The sequence below is a fragment of the Geospiza fortis genome, unplaced genomic scaffold, assembly GCF_000277835.1.
Source record: "Geospiza fortis unplaced genomic scaffold, GeoFor_1.0 scaffold115, whole genome shotgun sequence".
Classification (NCBI taxonomy): domain Eukaryota; kingdom Metazoa; phylum Chordata; class Aves; order Passeriformes; family Thraupidae; genus Geospiza; species Geospiza fortis.
Window position 1 is genome coordinate 912,915 of NW_005054499.1, and position 11,223 is coordinate 924,137.

General features: G+C 48.6%; 1 protein-coding gene across 5 annotated transcripts in view; it reads right to left on the minus strand.

The window, feature by feature from the left end:
• SCMH1 (Scm polycomb group protein homolog 1) overlaps positions 1-10,429 on the minus strand; it is a 45,690-nt gene extending 35,261 nt beyond the window's left edge. For 4 of the 5 annotated variants that reach the window (XM_031063364.1, XM_031063363.1, XM_031063361.1 and 1 more), the window contains exons 1-3: positions 10,323-10,429; positions 6,485-6,569; positions 3,869-3,937 (exon numbers count right to left, since the gene is read on the minus strand). In XM_031063364.1, the coding sequence (XP_030919224.1) occupies positions 3,869-3,937; positions 6,485-6,509 (94 nt within the window). In that variant the 5' untranslated portion in view covers positions 6,510-6,569; positions 10,323-10,429. Of the gene's footprint in view, positions 1-2,791; positions 2,843-3,868; positions 3,938-6,484; positions 6,570-10,322 lie in introns of those variants that run through there. The other variant, XM_031063362.1, reaches the window with a different exon arrangement.
• Between the last annotated feature and the right edge of the window lie 794 nt (positions 10,430-11,223).

Below are 11,223 nucleotides of genomic sequence, written 5' to 3' on the forward strand. Positions count from 1 at the left end.
CATGACTTTTGCCATTTAAACTGAGCAGCTGGGAGAGGAACCTTCCAGCATGACATTCACTTGTATTCATCCAAACAGCTCCCAGGAGACCACTGTTTTCAAGGCATTTCAAGAGCAGTGGTGGCAGCACAATTAAAGTCAGCCACTGCTTCCCCGAGTCAGGCAAGTTCTTAATCAGTCTATTTTCCAAACAAAAGCTACATTAAGAGCCATTTTAGCTACTGCAGCACACACCACACCTCTGAAAACCGAGGCAGTAAGGTCAGCACACATTGCTTCAGTGCTGCCTCGTGCACAGAGGGGCCTTCATAATCTCCAAGCTTCAAATAAATATAAGGAATGCTGCTTTCTCACCACCTCCCATGCAGATGACTAGTACACTGTTAAAAATGGGGAAAATGAACAGAAAAAATACAGTTTCATTGCCACACTGGCTGAATATTGCTGTTTCCAGACTGACAGCACTCTCCATGCCATAGAATACTCAGCTCCATCCACTGGCACATATTTTCATTTCAGCCACAGTCTCACACTGGGTGAATGAAGAAATTCAGTGAGTTACTGCAATGATGCTCTCACAAAACCAGAATTCTTTTGCTTTAATTGAAGATATGATTTTATACTTGGTTCTGTCAATGAAACTCTTTGTATGAATAATGTGCAGTAAACACCCAGGCAAACCAAAGCTGGGCACTCCTGGCCTGGAAATGCCTTATGCATCCCAGCCCTTAACTCTGGTGGCTGATCTGGGCTCATCTCACACTGGGGTGGCCCTTCAGAGGTCATTGTCCCCAGAACACAGAGGACACCCAGGTGACAGTACTGGGTGAGCAGTGCCAGTCTGAGCCCCAGGCCCTGAGCCAGTCGCCTGAACAGGATCAGCTGTGCCTGACAATTTTATTAAAAAAAAACCCCAAAACCAAACAAACTCCCCTCAGCTGGTTTCAATCCATCACTATTAAAAGTTGTCATGGTTTTAATCTTCCCACTTTTCACTCCCTCCACACCAAGCCAGGCCATCCTGCTCCCTGCAGCAGCTCACCCCACAGCCCAGATCCATGCTGCACAACCCCAGTGGGAGCAGAGAATTTCTGACACAGCTGTAGGCCTCTAAAAATAGTGTTTGGACATGGAACTTATTTGAGATTAATTCTAAAGCCTGCTGGGATTCAACCACTGTATGAAGACACACAGAGCACTAGAACTGCAGCCTCTCTAGGACCTGAGGGAACAGCATGAAGCTGGGCCAGGGCAGCTCAGGCTGGAGCTCAGGGCAAGGTTCTTCCCCCAGAGGGTGCTGGCACTGCCCAGGCTGCCCAGGGAATGGGCACGGCCCCGAGGCTGCCAGAGCTCCAGGGATGCCCAGGCTGGGCTTGCTGGGGGCTCTGGGCAGGGTTTGGCTTTGGCATTGATCATCCCTGTGGGTCCCTTCCAGCTCAGCACATTCCATGATTGTGTGAGAGTGAGGGGTGGGGGAGATGAAGGATGGGGCAGAAATTTGGGCAGCGCTGCAGGGATGGCCAGGGTGGGGTTGTTGGGGGGTCTGGGCAGGGCCAGGGGCTGGACTGGATGATCCTTGGGGGTTTTTCCAGCTCAGGATATTCTGTGATTCTCTTATGCCTATCATTAATGGTTCTGGTGATTTATTTTGCAAAGAAAAGCAGGGGCAGCAGAAAGACTTCTAAGAAAAGACAGAGCTGATACAGCAGTGTTCACTACCAGCCATCCCCATACACACAGATGGCAGGGCAAGCACAGGTAAAACCTGCACTTCTTTTTTAAGATTACCCTCAAACCAAGGTAAAAACTGCAAACTGCAGTTGGAAGCTGCCACCACACCCTTAGCATGAGAGGAAACCCTGCACTTCAGGCCCTTGTCCCAAGTCCCTTTCTGCCTCTCTCCAGCACACAGGATCTTCTTCACAGGAAGAAATGAGAGAAAAACCTTTAAATGAGAAACACCCTGTCTTTGCAACTCCATCTGTGAGCCAAACCAAAGCCAAGGATTGGGAACCCGTGTGAGTCCCTGTGACTTGGCTGTGGAAATGCCACTGGGGTGACTGTCTGTCACTTGTGCTTGCCTTGGGAAAGCTCCTTGTCGTGTGCTCATGCCAAAGGCAGATATTACTTCCAGGCAGAGAGTCACATTTGGGCTCTGATGTCTTAACCTCCAAAAATATTTACTCCAAACAAAACACTCCACAAACCCAAGGGGTCAAACTGCAGTAGTTGTGAACAATGCAGCTCTGCACCCTCATGTTTTGATTTTCTTCATGTTGCATTTAACATTGATCCTTTGCCCAGAATTTAAATGAAGATGGAGTTTCTGTTTATATCTTTAACTGAAGTCTGGTTTGGGCTCCATTAGCATTTTGGCTCCCGAGGGGTCATCAATCCAACTGAAACAATACATGTGTGTTCCAGGTCACATCTGTGAAGGAGAACGTGCCTTACCCAGATCAAGGCATCCCATTAAAGTCTGCAGCCCATATGTGTGGCTGCTGAGGAGCACCAAGGCAGCACATGAAAGCAGCTCTGTATGAAAATGAGCAGAGCATGGTCTGGGCTGGCAGATCCCAGGTGACAGTGGCTGTCCCTGATGTCTGAGCACGGCCTCCTGAGGGTCAGCTCTCCCACAGGCACAGCTCCTGCCTGTCCCACCCTATAGGAGTGTGCCTTTTGTTGACAGAGTGACAAAACTCTCCTCTGTCCCCTCAAAAAGGAAAGAAGCCCAGAAGTTTCTCTCCTCCATTAGGTGAAAAAGTCATCTCATAGGCCTAGGGGACTTCACCTCAAACTTAAGGACAGCCATGTGGACAGGAGCCAAAAAGTCCCACCGGGGCAATTCACTAGAAAAAGAAGAGAACAAAGAAACTAATAGCTTTTACCAGGAGCAAGGACCTCCTGCACCTAGCTCAGTTTTTCTCTGTTTGCTGTTTTGCCTTTTATTAAACCTTTTTGTTTCCAACACTGCAACAGAAGCCATCCTGCTGATTTTTATGACTCCAGAGGTAGCTGAGCTATCTTGAATGTGTTATAGGCCTCTGAGAGCTTATGAGACCTGGCTCGAGGAGGCTCCTGTAGCACAACCCTGCCCCATCCCAGGCACCTTGCTCAGCCATCAATCCAGCTGCACCTGCTCCACTGGCAACTGATCTGTCCTGCTCAGTAAAATGTGACAATGTGTGAGTCACAACTAACAGCTCTGAAACACCAGGGTGCTGTCTGCTCTGTCCTGCTCTCCTCAGAGGTGTCCCAAGCAGCTTTGACCCAAAATCCTTCCAGCCTGGATTACAGGGTGCTCTGTGCCAGATGCTGCAGTTTTACCCCTCACTGAGCAGAATCACAGAATGGTTTGGGTTGGAAGGCACATTAAAGCCCATTCCTTTCCACTTGCCATGGACAGAGACCCCTTCCACTGTCCCAGGCTGCTCCCTGTCCAGCCTGGCCTTGGACACTTCCTGGGATGGGACAGCCACAGCTGCTCTGGGCACCCTGTGCCAGGGCCTCCCCAGCCTAACAAGAATTTATTCTCAATATCCCATCTAACCCTGCTCTCTGACAGTATGATGCCATTCCCATTGTCCTGTCACTTCAGATCCTTGTCCAAAGTCCCTCTTCAGTTATCCTGGAGCCCCTTGAGGCACTGGAAGGGACTCTATGGTCTCCTCACACCTTTCTCTTCTCCAGAACCAAACCCTACAAGGATGTGCCCAAGCTTTGGGCAGTGATGAGCTGCTCAGAGTTTCTTACAGGTGATCACCAATATTCACTGCTGCACCATGCACTTGTCAAAAAAAAAATCTTCAGAAATCACAAAAGGGAGAAGGGAAGGCTAAAAGAAGCAGGAAGAAGGGAGCTCTCTTACCTTGGTACTGGGAGGGAGACTCTGACGGGCGGCTGTACTTGTGCTTTTTACCATCTTTCCAGTCTATGGCTGAGACAAGAAACAGAGCATTTGTGTCAGGGAAAGGAGCCAGACAATGCACCCTTCTGCACTATCTGTGTTCCAGGCACTTCAGAGGAGAGCAGTGACCTCCCTGTCCTGACCCCAGTGACGTGGATGATTTGCTCTATCTCTGGCTGTGCTCCCTTCCTCTCCACAGGTACAGGAGGGATCCACATCTGCACCTCAGTCCCTGTTCAGTTCCCAGCAGCCACTGCTCTCCTTCAGTGACAAGCAATAACAAAGAACAGCAAACTCCATCATTTTAGCTATGAGAAGAAGGGCTTGAGAGGAACAAACATAACAGCCACTAAAAATGGCTCATGTGGATCTTTGGTGCAGAATGGCTCCTTGTGTGTCAACTCCAGGTTATTCCACACAAGCAACCTCAGCCCTTTGTGATGACTTCTCTGAAAATCTGCACAAGTGCCCTCTCCACACACAACACCAGGTTTCCTTGTGTCCCTTGCAGCTCAGAAGAGAGCACAGCAAAGCATCACCAGCTCTGCAGAACAGCTCACCTGAGCTGTCTTTGCTCATGACAGCTTTGGGTCTCAGAGCTCCAAAAAAATTGAAGTTCTCAAGACAGCTCTGGAGAGTGATAGAGCAAAAAGTGGGGAACGCTCATCCTGTGCCATGGCAGAGTTCACCCTGAGCCAGCTCCTCAACCTGCTGCTGCCAGGCTGGCACCCTGGAGTGCAGCTCCTTTATTTTACAGACCATTTTTAGGGTTATTGTAGACAGCAGCTTGGTAGTGCCCTGTGAAATGTGCCTTGCTCCCATGAAAAACAGTTCCTTGTGAAAGGAAAAGGTTTGAAATCTGAGCAGTAGCTGGAACAGGCAGGCTAAGAGCTGCTTCTAAAGTGGCCTGGGGTGTCTTGACGTGTCTAGAATTGCTTTGGGACAATTATTTTTACAATCTTCTCTTCTTGACATGTTCTTTTCAGCACAATGGACAGGACAGCATGTAGGTTTTATTGCTCTGGAAAGTGATGGAGCAAGAAGTGGGGGATGCCCACCCTGCCTCCAACAGCCTCCAGCCCAACAGAGGGATGCCAGATCAGCATCCCTGAAATGAACATGAGGGACATATGGAGTGTGGCCACAGCATCCCTGGACATGGGCCAGACAAAGAGCCTCCTTGGAGAGACATAAATGAATGAAAAGGATTGAAGGACACCCTTCCTAATAAATGCATTACCACGAGGCACAGTATTGTGCCATGTCGCTAAGAAAGCAAGAATAAAGGACATAAAGTATTGAAGTCAGAAGCAAAAGAGCCCCCTGGGTGGGTAAGGCTCCCCTCAGTGCTGCAGGACAGCTCTAACAGCATCCATGCACTCAAAGGAGCTTCTCACCATACTCTGCAGGTGAAGGTACATTTTGTTCTTAACCTTTAACATGCAAAAATCCTCATTAAGCAGGATACAAAAGCAGCAGAAAGAGAGCGAAACAAGAATTTCCGCAGACAAATAAAGAAACAGAGCAAGTTCAATGCATTATTAAAAAAGCAGGTAAGTAGGACAGAAACCCACATGTGCACAGTGCAGGTGCTGCCTCTGCAACCCACAGCCTGGCATTCTGAGCCCAGGTCACAGAGGCAGGCTGGCTGGAGGCTCCAGGAGCACAGAGAACAAGCTGTGAGTGAGGCTGAACCCAGCCAGCCTAGCCTGGGCCATGCTGCTGACTAATCAACCAGCCTCCTTTATTGCCAAGCCCTCCAGCTGCCTCACAGCAGGGTATCCCCATTCCCTGCTTTCCTTCATTTATTTTCACTTCATTAAAGGACAAGCAGTGTTAGGAAGAGGATAATGCCGCTGTAAGATGAACCACGACAGAAGCAAAGGAGACACTAAAAAAAAAAATAAAGGGAGGAGAGAAATCGAGCATAGAAATCTCCTGCAATAAACCTTGGGAGTGTGGAGCAGATGTGAACAAAGAGCTGTGGAGGATGCTCCATCCTCTCCCTTCTCCCTTCCCCCCTCCTCCCTGATGAGATCACTCCAGTCAGACGCACATGCACGGCACAGCACTAGAGGAAATCAATATTTCTGTTAAGCACAAGAAGCCAGAGCAGCTCAGCTGCAGGCAGCCTGCTTGGCTTCACCCTTTTTGTTGGGGATGCAGGACCCAGGAAGCACGTGCTGTGTGAGGGGCCAAGGGGCTGGGTGGCAGGGGAACCTCCTGACAGATTTCCTCTCCACAAGGCAGGCTGGTTTCTGGTTTCATGCCTCATTAGAGGGGGAGGCCTGTGCCAGCTCAGGCAGTTTGCCTCATGCTGGGAGCTCTGCCAGATGGTGCCCTGGGTTCTGCAGGGCACCCTCCATGAGCTGAAGGGATGCCCCAAAACAGGACTCTCCTCTTCCTGTCACAGAGGGGGATTGATGAACTGCTCTCTGCACATGGATTGAGAAATACAACTCTGTTTTAGGCTTCCAGCCACATCCCCTCAGCTCCCACCCCACTGCCAGCCCCCTGAGGCACTCAGGCCATGCCAGCTCACTGCAGGGCCCTTGGCTGTGCCAAATCACTGCTCACCTTTCTGAGGGCCTGGTTTCCGCATTCTACCACCTGCTGCTGTCCTTATCCTGGGACTGGGCTGCTCTTACAGAACTGAAGATGTCTAGGACAAAAGAAATAAAGATGAGAAAATTCCCCATTCTGGAGCACACAGACATCTGCAGCATTAACTCATCACACAGTGGGGGAAAAACACGTTCTGTCACCTGGGGTAGCACAGGAACACACAAAACTCATTTTACCCCCTGAAACTACAAGACTTTCTCCAATTTGTGGACAACACCAAAGTCATGGCAGCAGGAGCAGCATGAACAAGCACAAGGAGCACATGCCTGTCTCTGTGCTAACCCTACAGCGGGTCCAGAGCGTGTGTGTGGAAGGAGGGGCTGCTCCCACTCACTAACAAAGGGAGGCAGAGCTGGAATTTATGAAAGAAAACACATGGAAACATAACATTAACTCTGGCAAAGCAGCACAGCAATCCCCAGCTTGCCACTTACAATTCAAATTGCTCACAGCAGTTCTGGGGAATAAGGATGAGAAATTGGACAATGACCCAGGAAATACTTTTGCTGTTTGTACTGCCACGAGCGTCCAAGTTGTGCTGCATTTTTTCTTTCCTGGTTAGAGGAAAACTGGCTGGACTGTGCCCAACAAGCAAAGGCATTTGCATTCTTGTTATAAAGAAATATTCCTGAAAAATCACAGCTCCTGGGAGATGTGTGGTGGTCATGTACAGGGACCCAGCGCTCCAGCACAAGCACTCTCACAGGGCAGGGCCTGCCACACCCATAAAGCCCTGCCAAGCCCTGCCACAAAACACCCAAATGAATGGCTGAGCCACAAACCAGCCCTTGGGAAAGCCACGAATAGCATGTTTTGACACTCCACTAACTAATGAAAGATTAATTGTATCAATATAATTCCATTTTGTTCACAGTGGGGCAGTCAAGAGAAGGAGGAAGCTGTCTCAGGACGCAGCACTGAGTAGCTGCTTAAAGGTTATTTACAGACCCAACTTGGCAAGAATTTGGGGTTTTGAAAACCAGGCTTTTTCTAAATGTAAGAGAAATAGAGTTGAATTTTCTGTAACAGCTCTACAAACTACAGCCTCTTTACATGCAACACTGAGCAATACTCTGAGAAGAAAAATACTGAAGGAATATTTAAGACTAAAGGAAAAAAATCCTGGCTGTTTTTTAATCCAAATCAAAAGGTGCACAGTAGTCACTTATTGCCTCTCTCCTAAATAGTGTGTGTGTCTGTACACACTTGTGAAAGGAGTAAGGTTGGTTTCCCTTTCAATAGCAGAAGGTAACCTACATGTGAAAGGTTATTTACAACTTTTAAAGCTTCTTTTCATAATTATCTTCAGTCATTTTTATTAAAGACTAGCAGTCCTGGCAGGAAAAGTCCCCTAGACATAAAAACCCAGGCTGAAAGGTGTTTATATATAAAGGCACCAGACAAGCACTCACCATCCTGGCTCTGCCCCTCTGCTGTCTGCGGGACTTTCTCAAGTACCCACACACACAAATCTCATGTGCTTGGCACAGGAGTTCCTGTGCCCCTCTGAGGGCTTCTGAAAAGCTGCTTCAGCCTGAGCACCTCAGAGCCCTGCTGGCAGGGATGTGTGACCTGCTCCCTTCCAAAGTACTGGAAGGAAAAACATTGTGACTGTGTTTGAGCTGCTCAGACAGGGTTTGTGAAAGGTTATGGCCCAATAACCCTAGTGAGGCTCAGGGGGACCTTGTCACCCCCATAACTCCCTGACAGGAGGGGCAGACAGGTGGGAGTCAGTCTCTTCTCCAAGGGAACAAGGAACAGTTCAAGAGGAAACGGCCTCAAGATGTGCCAGGGGAGGTTCAGGCTGGACATCAGGAAGAATTTCTTCACAGAAAATGGTGTCAAGCATGGGAATGGGCTGCCCAGGGAGGTGGTGGTGTGCTGAAGAAATGTCTGGATGTGGCACTAAAGCTCTGGTGTAGTGGACATGGTGGTGCTTGGTCATGATGATCTTGGAGGTATTTTCCAACCTTAATGATTTCTGTGATCCTGATAAAGCACAGAGCTGACTGCTGGTATCCCTCAGCCAGCACTGCAGCAGGCTCTCAGCAAGATCTCGTGTCATGGAAGAGAATCAGATGTTGTAAATGTCCAATTTAAATAAATAAATAAACAAACAAACAAATGGCGACTCTTCCTCAAAGGAGGAGACTTAATGGGGAGTCCCACTTTGCTGAGAGCCACATGAGTGCCAGCTCAAGGACACTGCACTCCAAAATATGCTTCCAACAAACTGCCCAAATGTGACAACCCCAGCCTGACTTCTGCCATCCTCCATGAGCCTCTGACACAGCTCTGCACCACCCAGATCCTCCCTACATCTCACAGCACAGGACAGCAACACATGGGTTAATCCTGCAAAATCATAACTCAAGGGAAAAAAAAGCAAAATAATTTGAGTGCTCAGTCATGTAATGCCTAGAGAAGAGGCAGAGCCAAACCCCATGATGCACAGCTTCAGCCTGCCTGCCCCAGGGGCAGCTGGACCTACACAGCCAGATGGGAGCCACCAGCCTTACTGCATCCCAGGGACAGGGACAGGGACAATTCCTGCCCTAGGATGCAGGGATGTCCTTCTTCAGCCATAGAGACAGACACTGTACAATCACAGCTGGGATGGATCCACAAGGATCACCAAATCCAACTCCTGGCCTGTCCCAGAAGCCCCAACAGTCCCACCCTGGGGGTTTCTGAGAGTGTTGTCCAAATGCTCCTGGAGTTCTGGCAGTCTTAGGGTCTTTCCTGGGGAAAGAACATTTTCCTCATACCCAGCCTGACCCTCCCCTGACACAGCTCCAGCCACTCCCTTGGGTCCTGTCCCTGGTCACAGGGAGCACCGACAGGAGCTGTCCCTCTGCTGCCCCTGGGCTTTACTAACACAGGGCTTGGGAACTGATGATTTCCACTGACTGTAATTTACAGCTGCCCATAGGAGCTGTAAAATCTCCACCCTTGGAGATACTCCAAACATCAGCAGCTCCCTCTCCTGCCAGCCTGATCTCACCTTGTAGCTGACTCTGACTTCAAAGTCAGCCCATCTCTGCATGCAGCATTGGACCAGACAACCTCTGAAAGCTCCTTCCAGCCTGAAACACCCAGGGACTTTATCTCACTGGATGGCAAGAGGAATCACTCTACAGGTTTTGACAAGGCTGAAATGCCCCAGTGAGGAGAATTCAGTGTAGAAAGAAGAAAGTCAAAGGCAGAACAGACAAGCCCACAGGCACCTGTGGACGGGAGAACCATGGTACCAATGGATGCGACCTTTACTCCATTCAGGGACCGAAGACTGAAAAAATGTGAAGGTAATAAATAGCAGAAGGTACAGACAAGGAGCAACACCAGGCTACCCACAGAGACAGATCTTGCAGAATCACCTCAAGCACAAACATGCCCCTCATGAGGGCCTCCTGGCTGGATCCACGGCACAAAGGACACAATCTTACTGTTGCATCAAATAAAGCCTTTGAGATTTCCACAGCCCAGCACATGCTGCAATGCTCCATCTCCAGAGCCTGACACTTGCACAGAGCTGCACAGCAGAGTTCAAACTCCCCTTGTTTTCAAAAGCTGTGTTTCTCCTGCTTGTGGAGATCAAGATAATCTCCCAAGCATGAACTACAGCATTACAGAGTGCTGGTTTCCAGAATTTATAACCTGAAAGGACAGATCAGTGTGCAAATTCATTTCAGCAAGATGCTACCTTAAAAACGTAAAAAGACCAACTAATTTGCTGCCTTTAGTAGCAGATGAAGTTCCTCTCCCAGACTTTCAAACAACTTTCACTCACCGAGATATCAAAAGTGCCAAGGGCTCCACTGAACTGTCATGGGCTCTAGTTCCCCATCACTCCTACAAGACAGCAGAGTCAGTACAAACACTGCGGCATAGCAAAACCTGAAAGCACAGAGACAAAATGAAAAAGTTTGCATTTAATTGCAGAAAGGCTAAGTTACCAGCTGCATTATTCATGTTCATATTTAATTCATTTAAAACATCCAAATTTAAATTTAAAGACAGCTGTAACAAACATTCCCACTTGCGCTCACAAAGCAGCACAGAACTTGACACAATTTAAGTTCAGCTTGCAGTGAGTACACGGGACTGCGGCTGTTAAACACCTTTGATATGAGTAAGATCACATCAACTGAGCTGATAGAAACTAGTTCAGCTTTTGTAAAATGAAACTATCACACAAAGGAGGATTGAAAAGACTAGACCTGATTAGTAATGAAAAGGAGAGAGACCACAGGAGAGGCATATAAAATAATGAGTAGCATGAAGAGAGAGAACTGGGGACTCCAAATTATCCCTTCCCAGTGCAGCAGAGCAAACCTACAAAAGTAAAAAACTCCCAAGTATATACCAGGGAAGGAACAGTTCATTGGAAATTAATAGACACGCAACTTGTAGAAGAAGTTATCAAGAGAAGTAAACGAGTAACCTTAGAAATGACAGACATTGAAAAGCAAACCAGCATTTGTAGGAGTATCAAAGTATGAGACCCATGGGCCATCAGTACCCAGGCCCCAAGAGCTGAATGAAGGCTGGTGCCCAGCCAAACCCTGCCCACCACATCACTGCCTCAGCTGCCGTGCTGGGGCAAGGAAAAGCTGAGCCCTTGTCCTCCTGCCAGGCTGCTGACCCCAGCTCACAGCCAGGGGCAGGACACCAGCTCAGGACACGGTTTA